The sequence below is a fragment of the Seriola dumerili genome, unplaced genomic scaffold, assembly GCF_002260705.1.
Source record: "Seriola dumerili isolate Sdu_G_001 unplaced genomic scaffold, Sdu_1.0 BDQW01000266.1, whole genome shotgun sequence".
Taxonomy (NCBI): Eukaryota; Metazoa; Chordata; class Actinopteri; order Carangiformes; family Carangidae; genus Seriola; species Seriola dumerili.
In genome coordinates, this window is record NW_019174521.1 from 446,811 (window position 1) to 461,870 (window position 15,060).

The 15,060-nt window shown below is 42.5% G+C and overlaps 1 protein-coding gene across 1 annotated transcript; it reads right to left on the reverse strand.

The window, feature by feature from the left end:
• Positions 1-243: 243 nt before the first annotated feature.
• On the reverse strand, positions 244-14,263 carry tspear (thrombospondin type laminin G domain and EAR repeats). The gene is made up of 15 exons (XM_022757178.1): positions 13,970-14,263; positions 12,240-12,304; positions 11,996-12,157; positions 11,684-11,916; positions 11,357-11,447; positions 11,084-11,237; positions 8,230-8,361; positions 7,462-7,579; positions 7,261-7,375; positions 5,691-5,871; positions 4,757-4,809; positions 4,433-4,609; positions 680-858; positions 478-579; positions 244-398 (listed from the first exon to the last, which is right to left on the reverse strand). Exons 1-15 carry the CDS (start codon positions 14,043-14,045, stop codon positions 245-247), a joined length of 1,992 nt encoding a protein of 663 aa, XP_022612899.1. The 5' UTR covers positions 14,046-14,263; the 3' UTR covers position 244.
• Between the last annotated feature and the right edge of the window lie 797 nt (positions 14,264-15,060).

Here is a 15,060-nt window from a genome sequence, read left to right on the forward strand (position 1 = left end):
ACTTGACCTTTTTATAAACTCAGTTAAAGAAAAGTGCTTCATAAATAAATCAAGTTGATAATAATTCATTTCCAGGTTGTAGAGAGCTAAAGAGGTTGGAGCTAGAAACAGAATCTCAGGATTTAACTCTGAAGACTCAATTCTGGAGAAACATGGACGTCAACAGTTTTAAGGCTTTAAAGTCAAACTCTCCGCTGAGTGTTTTCGCAGGTTTTTCAGTCAGAGAGTCTGAGGTGGATTTAGCTCAGTAGGTCTTGAGTTTAAAGACCTTGCTGAGCCTGGAGGTGGCGCTGGAGTAGATGAGGAAGGAGCCTTCATCAGTGCTGAAGTGTTCCCAGTCTCTGCAGCCGAACGTTGGCAGACTGTGGACCGGGACAAAACCCTCGTAGCCCTGCCACCTGAAAATATGAAAACATAAAGAGATGAAAACCTGGAGATACAGAGTCAAACCTGCGACCCTGGACAGGAAGTACCGACCTGTAGACCATGCTGTTCAGAGAGTACGAGGTGCCGTCGTAAGAGTTGGCCACCACCAAGAACTTCTCGTCTCCAATGGTGAAGAACTCCCAGTCCACCGCACTGAACACCACAACAACCACAACCACAACAGTTCAGATCTGGACATTCACAGTGAAACCCGTCTACCTAACCCCCCCGGTGTGGTGGGTGGGTGGGTCACCTGTGTGTGAGGATGTCCTGGAAGCGGATGAAGGTTTGTGTGAGCGTACTCAGCTCATACACGGTGGAGTTGATGCTGTAGGGACTTGGGCCGTGGTCTGAGACCCTCTGACTGTTGGCAACAGCGAGGAAAAACCTGTCGCCAATCTGAAATGCCTCCCAATCAGTCGCTCCCACCGTCTGAGGAAAGAGGACAGGACTGTTACCAAGGTAACATAACCTTTTAAAAATATAGAAATCAGTTCATTCATTAAAACAAAATGAAGCAGCAGCTACTTTGATAATCGATTAATCGTTTCAATAAGGTTTTTAAGCAAAAACCGATCAGGTTCCAGAAAGAAGTTTCTCTTTGTTGTATATGAAACTAAATATTACTCATTACATTTTAAAGATGAAGATAAAGATGATGACGGGATTTTTTTTTACTTTCAAAACCAAATAATTAATCGACTAATCAACAAAATGATCATCAGATTGATCAATGATGAAAACAGTTAAAGTAAAGCCTCTTGGCCCACAGTGAAATCAGCAGCTACTGGTCAGACCAGTAACCAGGTGAGCCACATGTTTTTTGCAGTAAAAACACAGTTTATTTTGGTCCTTAAATTTGATAAATAATGAAAGACACTTGATCATAGTATCAAGATTCGACACTGAAGCTGCAGCTCGTCACTGTTTCTCTTCCATGATAAAAATGAGCTTTAATCACAGACTCGACGTCTTCATGCTCATTATACAAATGTCATGAACCAAGAGAAGTCGTCTGGGATCATTAGGGTCTGAGATCTCTTTTCTGATGGTGATAAATGAGGTTTGAGTCCAACACCTTTTGTCACTTTGGGCAGGTGTGCTGCATCAAGATCGACTAAAGACTGGTTGAATATCATCATCACATGTCAGCTCTCAGCTGTGCTTTATGTTACATGGAAAATACTTAGACTTGTAGAATTTACAGAAAAGACAATTTAATTTGTAAATTTACATTAAACATGAAAAAATAAAATATTCACTAAACATCACAAAAATGTCTCAGAGGAGACGGTTCACTGACGGACTCTTCCTCTAAAATACAACATTTGATCATTAGTTTTAACATTTCACACAGGATTATTACTCTTTAAAAATCTACAGTCTCTAAATTCACTCAGACATCGGTGTGTTTGTTCCAGATGTAATGACTTGTGCTGCCTCTAGAGGGCACCAGCCTCTGGTCCGAACCTGTGAACCAGTGTAAGGTGTGTCTGTAGACCTGGCCCACGTGGTGTCAACAGTCTGCTGCTGATCTGAGACTTCGTCAAATTAAAGGTTCATGAAGCTTTAACGTTTTCTGTGGTTTTAAAATCCAATAAAAGTCTTTCTTCAGTCAGATGATCCGCCCTGACAGACGAGTCCAAACAGCTGTCTGCAGCTGGAAACCCCCTCACACACACACACACACACACTCACACACACACACACATTAATTACACTCCTCTGGTTTCCTGCGTTCTAATTGGAGGCTTTCGTTTCCTTCATGAATGAACTGAAGAGATGAAATGAAAAAACACATTTTCATGAATCTGCTTTCATGCGAACGTCTGTCATCATATTAATGTTTTATGGCTCTTTGACCTTTTTACTGCAGGACGTCCTGCTTCACACTTATTACAGGAGTCAGTGAAGCAGCAGTAAACACCTGAGACCTGCTGCAGGTCTGACGGGTCCGGTTTGGTCCACTGAGGAAAATCATGAGGTTCAGAAAGTCAAGTTTCTCTTTCTTTGTGTTTCATGGTTTGTTTTGTTAAAATGATCAGGTCTGGAGTCAAGACCAACAGCTGAGTCCCAGATTAGTCCAAGTCCAGATCTTCAGTCGAGACAAGTCAGAGTCAAGACATTAACTAAGTCTAAGTCCAAACAGCCGGGATGCTGAGACAAGACATGATGGACAGAACTAGAGAAAAAGAGACAGGACATCAAAGCTGATGGTCATTTTTTCACAAAAGCAAAACTTTTTTCCAACTCTGGAAAAACGGATCTGCTTTCATCTTGTAAAACCCTGGAGAGACTGAACCTTAGGTCTGTTGTGAAAGCAACAGAGGATTAAATGGTTTATCGTTTTGAATACTAAAAAGTGGAGTTGAAGGTATTAGTTGGCCCTTCATTCAGTCTTGAGTTTCTCCTGGGACATTTAGTGCATCACCAGGAGTAAATATATAGACAAGGCCACTGTTCCCCTCATCCTGTTAATGGGCAAAGAGCTCGTCTAAAGGTCAAGGTGTCGCATGTGGGTTGAGTTTTTAAGTTTAGGTGTGTTGTGTTCAAGGACATGTGTGTCAGTAGTAGTGGGGCTGTATATTGTGTCATATGTTGCATAATTCTGCTAATGGCTGTAAAATAATATGAAAATCCAATAAAGACATTGTTCAGGACCTGCAGGTTTGGAGATGCTCAATTATCAATGTTATTGACTCCACCTGTCAGTGATCAATATTATGGCTGATTGCTGTATATTTCATTTATGGAAAGTCAATATTTGTTCATACATTAAATCTGAGTATCAGGAGATTCTTACTGACTCCTTCAGATGAACTCAGTTTCCTGCTGCTGTGAGTCAGCAGGTTATTTTTACCTGTGTGTGATTAGTGGTTGATGTCGTCATGGCGTTCTGTTGTTAGCGTCTGATTCACTGTGATTACTGTCATCATGCCTGTCTGCCCTGAACTCACCTGTACAGGTACACTGGATCAAACAGGAGAAGAAGAACAAACAACAGCTGATCTGTCTGCTGTCAGAGTGGAGATGCTACGTTTGTCCTGAGGGGGGCACTACAGAAATTTAATCTATAAAACGTCCCATCAAGACAGAAGGTTTTAAAATTAGTGCCACGTTTTTTTGTTTTTCATGTGTTTCTGTGAAGAACAACAAAACAAAGAGTTTGTAGTTGTTCAGTTCAAACAGTTTTTCTCTAATCAGGAGTTTAATATTAGAATAAACTAGAATTATTATTAATTATTAGAATAAAAAATCTGCTGTGATCTGAAGATTCATATTTCATAATTACAATAACTAGAATAACAAAGATAATCTCACAATTAGGAGAAAATGTAGTTATAGTTTATATATTTATATAGTTTTACATAAGCAGATCTGAAATTATGATAAAAAGCTCATAATTAAAATAAAAAGATCTAATTATTAAAATAAGACCATATTTCATCATAACATTAAAAAGATATCATAACTACAATAAAGAAGATATCAAGGTTATTATAATTACAACAAACAGTAATTATGAAAAAAAATTGCATTTTTAAAAGCAACTTTTAAAAACTACTTAAAACATAATTCTGATTAAAAAAAACAATATCTCTTAATTATGAGTCTTGTGTCATAATTTGGATAAAAATGATCTCAAAAGTACAAAAAAATCACAATTATAAGATTTATATTTTATAACAAACACTCATAATTACATAAAAGATCTTTTATTGATAGCAACAAAAGCTCTTAGAGATTTAACGTCTTAAAAACAACTGTATTTATTTTTCTTTGATAAATGTTTTATTTTAACGTCTCGTTTCTGTTTGTGGTTCAGTCGATGTGGTTTTCATGTCCCACAGGAACTCAGCACTAGAGGGCGTCAGAGTCGGACATTTTCAAATCCTAAATAGACGTAACAACAAGTCACATGATCTGAACGTCACATACAAAGTCCTGGAACCAGATGTTGACCAACCCTGACCTGATCTACCACATGAAGATGACAGACACTGACCGGGATGTTCTGGAAGGTCTGGAAACGTCCGTCCAACCAAATGTAGACGGCGGAGCTGATGCTGGTGGTCTGACCGTCGAAGGTGTTGGCAACCACCAGGAAGTGGTACGGTCCGACGGTGAAGAACTCCCAGTCATATGCGCCAGACGTGGACAGAGTCTGGTTCACCTCGAACATCTGAAGGGACGAGAGGAGGGACAGGAGAGGTCAGAACAAAGAGGACAGACCAGGACAGGAAACAAAGAGACAGGGACAGCATGAGAGAGGACAGGAGAGAGGACAGGAGGACACAACAAGAGAGGACAGAACGGGATATGTCCTTACCTTAGTGTCCTGGTTCCACCTGTAGATCACACTGTGGATGTTGTGGTTGGAGTCTTTGGCTGAGGACACACAGGGACACTGTCACAATCTAAAACAGCTGAAGAAGAAGACAACAGTAACCCCCCCAAGCCCCCGTCCATCACCTCTGTTATAACGAGAACCTTTGTTTGTTACAGCGGCAGGAACAAACGGGTTCTTCTTCGTCAAGTTACAATCTGTAACTTTCCCACAATAAAATGTCTAAAATCAATGAGACCTGTGTTCTATGTTCTATGTTCTGTGTTCTGTGTTCTATGTTCTATGTTCTGTATTCTGTGTTCATGTGTATCTACACATGAGAGTACAAAGAGACTGTGTGTGTGTGTGTGTGTGTGTGTGTGTGTGTGTGTGTGTGTGTGTGTGTGCGTGTACACACAGTACACCTGCATCAGCTGTGTCTCTCTCTTTCTTTCTCTCTCTCTCTTAATGGTCAGATCATAAACAATCTTTCCTTCTTTTCAGCTCAGATCAATGAGTGTGTTTTATCTTCACAGGAAACACACACACACACACACACACACACACACACACACACACACACACTTCAGAGCAGGTGTAGGTGTGTTTGATGTTAATGGTTCCATGAACTCTGATTTCACAGACAGACGAACATACAAGTTTTCACACAGCTGATGAGGAGATACGAGCTCTCTCCACTGTTCAGAAAGCTCATATCTTCAGGAGGAAACCACGTATCTCCAGAAATCTCCACAGTTCAGGAAGAGCCCTCATTTAACCTTGTAACTGTTTGTCTGGTTCTATCAGCTGTTCCTGCTGTTGCCTTCATCAGGCCCTGAGTCGGCCGTCCCCCATCGACGCTCTGTCCTGACCCTCAGACATGTTGACCCACCCAAAGAATTGTGTCATTCATTCCTATTTAAATTATGTCCTGTACCTCGTCTGTGATTTGCTACAACCAGAAAGCTGTGGTTGTGGATTTGGAAGGCCTCCCAGTCCAGAGCGCCATGAGTCTCCAGAGTCTGATAACGAAGGAAACGCCGCCACTGCGGATTCCAGCTATAGATGACAGACAGCTCAGGCTCCGCCTCCCTGGAGTTCGCCACCACCAGGAAAATCTGAGGCAGGAAAAACATGACATAGCACTCAACACAACTAGTTCATGTTTTATCCATATACCTTTGGACACTAACTGTATATGTGGATACCTGTTTCTGTTTGTGTTTTTCTCTCTCCTGTTTCAACAGGACTTTGTCTTCATGCTCAAAGGTTCATAAAGAAGTGGTTTTCCAGTTTAGTGTGGGGAAACAATCCAACAGCTTTGAGATCAACTGGAACATTATTCCAACTTTGAATTCAACTCTTTTGGAAGTCAGGATGCTTCTCTGTTTTTAGTGGTCTTTCTAACAGGGTTTACCTTTGACAGCCTCTCTTCTGTATAACACTGAATACCTGCAGAGCTTTATTTTAACACCTGTTCGTGTGTGAACTTCCCATACTCTACAAACAAGACCAATACAAGGTCAACAGGTGAGTTCAAACAGCTGCTGCTTTGTTTGTTCTCTCTTTCTTTTCGCTGCCACTCCTCTCTCTGAGTGAACACACTGTATCTACTGTTCATCCTGAGTCAACCACAGGCCAGAGGTCACATGATCAGAGGTCAACTGGAGGTCAGAAACAGCTGTAACAGTGGAAGCAAGGCTGGTGTTAAAAATCAACCCCCCCACCTCCAGACAACTGAGACGGGGTTCCAATCCTTTTTTAAATAAAATGGTTGATGAAGAGTCAAGTTGGCTTCAACACAAAAAGATCTAGGTCTATCCTGCTGTCAATCAACACATCAGTAGCCCTGGTTCTTACAAATAAAATGAGCTCTTGTAACTAAGCTAAGCTCTTTGCATGTTGTTATGTGATCCAAGCACTACTTGAGGATCATAGGGAATGAGGCTGTACAAAGTTTACTAAATAAATATCTGTTATTTATTGGTAAAGATGCCTGAGGGAACTCTTCAAATTCAAGGTGTTGAGCTCTGATGTCTCTGAAGTCACAGAGGTGAGTGAGTTCTATATGTTTCCACTCTACATTTTTATTGCAGCTATTCACTTTAAGTAAATCTTCATTTTGAAATGGTGCTGGGGACTATCGGAGAGATGTTTGTGATTCGACAGATCATTGAATTAGACTAAAAGTAATCAGTTCATAAAACTATAACACATGTAGACACATTTTTTTTCTCTAACCACATGATGCAGCTCTCACCTCGTGATGCAGCTCTCACCTCGTGATGCAGCTCTCACCTCGTGATGCAGCTCTCACCTTGTGATGCAGCTCTCACCTTGTGGAGCAGCTCTCACCTTGTGATGCAGCTCTCACCTTGTGGAGCAGCTCTCACCTTGTGATGCAGCTCTCACCTTGTGGAGCAGCTCTCACCTCGTGGAGCAGCTCTCACCTTGTGATGCAGCTCTCACCTTGTGGAGCAGCTCTCACCTCGTGATGCAGCTCTCACCTTGTCATCAATGGTGAAGTGTTTCCAGGCTCGAGCCTCCTGAGTGCTGATGTTCTGGTACAGCTGGAACGTCTCGTTTCTCCATTTGTAGATACCTGAACCGGACACAGAGTCCCTGCCGGAGGAGACGTGAAGGTTACCATGGAGACACAGAGGACACTTGCCTGACATGAGATATATTTCCCAGAGGTGTTTCAGTACCTGTTGGCTGCAGCCAAGAACAAGCCTTCACAAGGAATGGAGAAGACCTCGACGTCAAAGGTTTCTGAGCTGGTGTACAGGTCCTGGTAGTTCTCTATGTAATCCAGACGCTCCTTGTCTTCAGTCACATGAGACACAAACAAGTGACAGAGGTGCGGTCCAGTATTTAATCATAGGGGACAGATAAACATCTGGTTTTTACATCAGAAATCTCTGAACCCCACTCAGCCCACAGCTGGCATATTACTGGTAATAGTATGTTATATTATTACCAATATCTCTTATGTGTTTTGAACAAAATTAAGTATCTGGATATTAGTGCTAGTGTCTTATAATAAAACTACAACTTTATCTCATGATAACTTTTTTTTAAATAGCAGGTTTTCTTATATAATTATGACTTGAACTCATGAAACGACTTTTTCTCATAAAATTTCATCATCACCCCTCATATAACTTCATCATGAATTGTGACTTATAATTAACTCTAAATGACACCTCTATCTCATGATAGATTTTCTCAAAAAAATTATGTTTTTATATTATATTTTCTTAGATTTTCTCATAATAACTATCTCACAATATGACTTTTCTCAGAAAAACAGTACTTCATTGTTGTAATGTAATGTAATGTTTTTTTTTTACATTTTCCTGTAAAATCACAACTTTCTTATTGTTGTCATAGAAAATTCACAACACAACAATGTCTAAATATTACAACGTAAATATTGAGTATGTGGAATTTGTTTGATGGACTCTCAGACTCACTCTGCAGCAGCGTCCTCCACGTGAGTGTGTCACAGATGAACAGGCCTTTCCTCTGAGCGTTGAACCACAGCTGGCCCTGTTCTGCTCTCGAACATGGAGGAGCATTTCCCAGAGTCACTCTGGCTTCTGCCTCTAAAAGACAATCACAAAAACCAACAACCAGTCTTCATGAGCTCTGTGGAGGGTTGAATCTGAACAGCTGTGAGCTGTTAGATGAGTCAGTGTAACTACAATATTTCACTCTGAGCTGTGGTGAAGTAGAAGTTTCCTCCACCACTGCAGACACTGTGTGCAGTGACAGTGATGCATCATTAACTCTGACGGAAAGTCCCTCTCCTGTAGGAACAATACTCCCACAGTGACAGACCTTTTATTACTCGTCATTTCAGCAGCTGGATTGACACAGTAACTGTATCTGAGAGTGTGGATGACAGAGAGAGGTGAACTGACAGCTCTGAGTTAATGAGGCAAGAGTAATGAAGGTCGCTCCTTCAACCACACGTCACTACGAGCAGACAGAAGGAGATGAGTCTATCATTACACATCAGTCAGCATCACCTGAGGGAGAGGGCAGAGACAGAGCGGCTGCTAATGAGATTTAACTTCTGATTCACCCCGAAGATACACAACTGTACTTCAACATCAGGACAATCAAAACCTCTCACCTGAACTGAACTGAGCAAGTATGACAACATAGTTAATGTTATGTTCCAACAACTGGCAAGAAACGGCTCTGAACCTCCATCTGTCCGTCAGTGTCAGATGGAGATGTAAGTTAAAAATCTGTAAATCTGTGGTCATCCATCCAAAACACTGGTCCCAGATCTCACTGAGATTCGTCCACCGGCAGCTTATCTGGAGCTTTACGCACCAAAAACAACATATGGCAAAATTCAAATTTTCACATTGTGACTGAGACATGTCGTCAAACCAACCAACCTCAGATAGCCTTGGTCGTTGGCCCGAGTCTGGCCCCTATACTTCTACATCTGGGCAAAGTCCGACTGATTTTCTTTGTGAGTGCCAGAATTGGTCCAGATGTGAAAGAAGCATCTGACAGTCATGCTGTATCTGGACCAGATTCGGGCCATGGAACCGGGTGTTTACTGAACCAGAAGAAAACAAGCATGGGGTCCAAGTATGGGCCGGATTTATTTTGCTACTTGGGACATGACATTTCCCAAACTTTGTGATGCATGAAAGTCAGTGCCATGACCAAAGCTTGTTTATGGTTGCTGTGGATTGTCGGTGCGGTGTTGTGCGTCAGGTTCAGAGGGCTTTTTCTGAATTTGTGAAGGGGATGTGTCCAAGTTAAAAGGGTTGTTAAATTGCTCTTTAATCTCCTCAGAGAGAGAGAGCTGTGTGACACAGGTGAGCGGTCAAACAGCAACAACTAACTACCTGCTGTTTTTACAACGACAAACCAAAAGAATGCCAAAATGCTAAAATGGAAGCTGCTAGTTTCCTGCTTACAGTGGTAGGTAGGAGTGTTTTTTCTTGTGAATTGCAGGAATGGTTTTGTCTCTTTGGGTGTTGAAAGATATTCAGATATTTCAGATAATTATTCAGCTTTAAAATCTGACAGCTCATTAAATGTTTTCTCTTTCCTTCAGACTTCATTTATGAGTCATGGCAGAAAGGTTGGGCGAGATTGGTCTCAAAGTTTCTTACATCTCATCATCGAAATACAATTTCCCTGGAAGTAGAAACATTCAGAGTCTTCAGATGAAGAAATGAAAAGTCTGAAGTCAGCTTCATTGTTTCTGCAGTGGATTCAGCTGTGAGCAGGGATATAAATCAAACACACCTCAGACTGTTCACCTGACACAGGTTTATATGAACTGTGAGTCATACAGAGTCAGAACTGGCTGAAGGGCTCATCTAGACAAACTACCTCTCTAAGCCTCAGGCAGCGCACAAGCTAATGTTTAAAATACACTCAATCGTTTATGGAAAGTCTCATTTGTCCTCTGTCGTCCTCTTCAAAACAAACAAAGTCTCTTGTTTCTCATTCTGTTTTCAAATCCACCAGAACGCCCTGTCAAATCTGGCAATTTAATTTCTTCTTAGCATATCCATTGAATCAGATGTTACTGAATAAGAGTTGGCACATTTTTATTCAAACAGTTTGTTGTTTTGGTGAATTCAGCTTGTGTGAAATCACCAACTGTATTTAATATTTTCACAAGAATCTAAAGTTTTACTCCACCAGGACGTTTAGTCGAGTAGAGTTTGAGCTTGATGGAGCTCGGCTAACATTTCCCCCTTGTATTCAGTCTTAATGCTAAGCTAGCTTAAACCCTTCCTGAACCCATCTCTGCTCAAACTGTAAGAAAAGTTTATGCAGTGAAATATTGTGACCTGTATGATGTTCCCTGTTTGACCTTACACTGTTGTCATGGCAACACACATCAAACAGCAGGATACACCTTGACTGTCAATCCTACCGCCGGCTACACACACAGACACACACACACACACATTAGACCAGTATCTGTAAAGGCCTGTCAATCACACACAGAAGCAGGAAGCAACTCTTACATCCTGTCAGTCATTTACAGGCTCATGTTACTGAATCACTGAAACCATCACAACCTGAGGTTTACAGTCCAAACACACACACACACATACACACACACACACACACACACAAACGTCTGTGTGTTCAGGTCTAACTAAGTTTGGACTCTGAATGGAGGACCACCTCTGACCTCTGACCTCATCCACAGACCTGAGGTTTTCAGTGGAAAGTGGTTTTAAAGAAAAGGCGGGAAATGTTCAGACATGTTTATTAGTGTCTGTTGCCATGGTGTTTGATGGCATTTTGTTTAGAGAAAGCTCCTCCTCTCCTCACCATATGGGTAAACTGGTCCGTGGTGGTCTGGCTGGAGTGGGGTGGACTTTAGGACCTGGGGGACAGACAGCTCGGCCAGACTGGGCTCAGAGGACGGACACAGTCTGGGCGTGGCATCGGAGCCAGGAAGTAGAACCAGCTGACGAAGTAATCCCTGAACACAGACAGACCAGTGTGAAGCAGACTGGGATAACTGGGAGGTAAACAGTCAGAGGACAGCAGGACCCTGAAGGTCTCAGCTGACTCAAGTCCTGATCCGGATCACAGACTCACTGAGAAACGGCCCCTCCACCTCCTCCTGCTGCCGATGAAGAACCGGGCCCCTCTGGTGTTCAGAGTGCTGGGGAAGGGCTGGACCTGTTTACTGGGAGACAGGAAACCAGTTCACACACCAGTCTGAGCATGTAGCACTGAAGCTGGTCTCTCAGGAGTCTTAGCTTTGGCACTGATCCTGAGCCATTACCGACCAGAACAAACTAGAGGAGACTGAACCAGGTGAGTTACTGTGAACAAGGCTGAATAAAATAAGGCTAAAATAAAATAAACATGGTTGAACTACTGAGGACTGAACTGGACTGAACTGGTCCGACGGTGACTCACAGCTCCAGAGGAAGGCCACAGTCGACGGTCAGTGTGGCATACAGTCCAGTGATGGCCAGCACCACGGTGTGCCAGCGGTTATCGTCCAGTCCCACATCCATAAAGCTCAGCCGGCTCCGCCCACCAGCACCAGGAGGCGTGGTCAAGAAGTGGAGGCGGTTCTCAGAGACACGTAACCCCAGCAACAGCGATTCAGACCGGTCCTCCACCACGGAGAAGATGTACTCATTCTTCTGGAACAGAGAAGAACAAGTTAGAACAGACCAGACCACATCGGACCAGACCTGGTTCTACTCGGTTCTCCCGGTTCACCTTCCATCTCAGTCTCGGGATCTTGATGGTGGCCACCAATGAGAACTCAGCAGGGAAGTAATCACAGTTGGTGAAGATTTGTGAGGCGGGGAAACTCAGAGCTGTCGTCACGGCACCAGCCAATCGGAGACCTCTGGACCCTCTGGACTGAACCATCTGCACCTGCTTGGTCAAATCATCTGTTTATCTGCCACCCAACTTTTTTCATCTATCGCCCCTTCCTCCTTCCACACCTGTGTCCTACCTTCGTGGGCGGGGCTTGTCCTGGTCGGGGCAGGGCTCTGGACAGCAGGTCAAGAGGCAGCAGGTCTGAGGAGGAAACAGTTCGGCTTTTTAAACACACACGATGTAAACAACAGTAAATCTTTATAACACAGGCTACCATTCACACATGAGGAGAAATAGCAGATTAAACCTGCATGTGAGCACCCTGAATCTGTGGAAATATCTTGAGGATATCTGACAACATTTTAGGATCTCATAAAATGCAGGGATTGGTTGAATTTGTGATGAATTTCGTGATGACAAAATTGTAAGACTGCTATTTAAAAAAAACATTTTTTGTTTGTTTTTGCAGCGTTGAATGAAGATGACACAGGTGCTGCGACATCTAGAACAGGTAATGCGGTATTTAGACAAACTGAGACCAAGTGTAGAAGGAGAGCAAACTGAGAGTCAGCTGACAGCAGCAGGTTAACGTTAGCTTTTAGCTGGAATTCCCCTTTAAGCTCCTCTGAGGCTCCGTCTGTTTTGTTGCTGCAGTGGGATCAATGGAGGATGAATGGAGGATGAATAGAGGGAGGGGACGACACGCACAGAAACAGATCTCACATTTCAAAGACTCAGAAAACAACGAGGCACAAAGCAGCAGAGAAACGTCTGAGACACTGAACACACCATGAGATGGACTGAGGACTGATCTGAACACCTGATCTCAGGAGCAGAGTGAGTGGATGAGAATCTGCAAAAAGATTCAGAGAGAAGGGAAGAAGCAGTGAAGCGATTCAACCTGTCACAAGGTTGTTGGACTTCACTGCTGCTTTCACGTCACTGCGTCCAGCAGTTGTTGGTCAATAATTAGCTCCAACGCTAACTGCTACTAAAACTGCAATGGCTCCTTTTTAATTTTCTGTTTCCCACCGGCTCAATAAACACATCAGGTTTCGAGGTCATGTGTTTCATGCACCAACAATTTGTAAAGTTTGATTTAAGGTGTAAATCCAGTTAGCTTTTAGATCCTTATATTTTAGAATTAGCTTAACCTGACAGCGTAGCTTACCAGTGCAGTAATCTAAGCTTGGGTACAATTAGCTTAGTTTTAGCCTCTGGATTCAGTAGAGTTAGCTTATGGTTAGCTTCTAAGTTCAGTTAGGGTTAACATAAAGCGTGTTATATCAGACAGACTTGGCTGTTGGAAGGATTTTTTTCCATCTTTTGGTAGAGCTAGGGTAACAGTTTCTCTTTGCTTCCAAAGTGCTAAGCTAGCTAAATATGTCCTGGACTAGAGACTGAGAACATCTCAAAATGCCAGGGTTCCTTTAAATTTTTGGTCATGTGGGGGTAATGTGTTTGGGATGCTAACAGTTTGTCGTTAGAGATATAAATGTTAGGTTTTAGGTCCAATTTGCTAAGCTTGGGTCCATTTAGCTTAGAATTAACTTCTGGGGTCTTATAACCAGCTGACTACAGGATAGATTGGTGACAAGCTTGTTCGCTTACAAAATACAGCTTGCAAGTCCAACAGACTTGGGAGTTGCTGAAGGTGGATTTATTTCTCTTTTGACAGAGCTAGGCTAACAGTTTCCCCCTCCTTCCAGTCTTTGTGCTAAGCTAGGCTAACACATTACTCACAGAGATGAAACTGAAGTCCAGAAACACATTTCTGGAGAAGATGCTAACAACAGATCCAGTGTGTCGGAAGTGGTGGAGTTTTTTTGTTGGGACATTTAATATCTCACACCGTTGTCCTCTCACCTGTGCAGGGTCTTTGGCTTCGGACTCTGGTGGCAAGCAGCACCCAGGTGAGAAGCAGGGAGCGACACGTCAACATCACGCCTGTGTACCGCCAACAGTGTGGATTTGATTCCCCCTCACCGGTCTGCTTCTCGACCTGCGACGCTCACCGTCATTTTCCCGCTGGTCTGAGGAAGATCACCTGCGTCAGGACAGCATCTGATAAGCTACCTCTGATTTTTTCTTCTTCTTCTCTTCAGTCGATATTCAAATGTCTGTGGAGAAAAAAGAAAATCAACAAGACAAAGCTGTGATCAGGATTTGACAAAAACTCACAGGCAAAAACTCTTTTCAAACCTTTCACATTAAAACCAGATTTTACTGATAACATCAGGATCGAGCTGCTGCTGCTCATCATGAAACCTTCTCGAAGTTTGTGTTTAAAGTCTTAAATTCTGCAGCATCTTTAATGTCATTTCTAATTGGACAAATGGAGGATCATGTGATTAAGATGTGTCAGCTTCAGTACTGATACCTGACCCTTTTTTCTTCTACAGAAACACATTAAAAGTTCTCTTTGTTTCTGGTCCTGCAGTCGCAGTTGCAGTCTACAGGCAGTGCTCACTGCTTTCAGTTATAATGGTAATATAACACAAATAAATAAATACATTTGAAAGGTTTGTGAATTACTGCATTGATAATGTAGCAGTACTGTAGTATAAAGACTAAACAATAGGGGGCGCCTCAGAGTCTCACCTGGTAGAGCATGTACCACATGGGTTTAGTCCTGACCACAGCGGTCATGATTTCGAGTCCGACCCTTTGCTTTGTGTTGTCCCCTCTCTCGCTCTCTACCTGAACTTCCTGTCTCTCTCTCACTGTGACTATCACAATAAAGGCAAAAATGCCACAAAATTTTTTAAAAAAGATGAAAAAAAAAGACTAAACAGTAACATGAACTTTCTTTCTCTCCTGTCTGATCTCTGAAGGATTTTCAGTTCTTCATCTCTTCAAGAGAATGATTAAATAGTAAATTATTCTTGTTTGACTGAAGGTGAAAACACGTTTTCAGCCCTGAGTCGTGTCTGCAGGTCTTCACCAGTAAAGTAGGT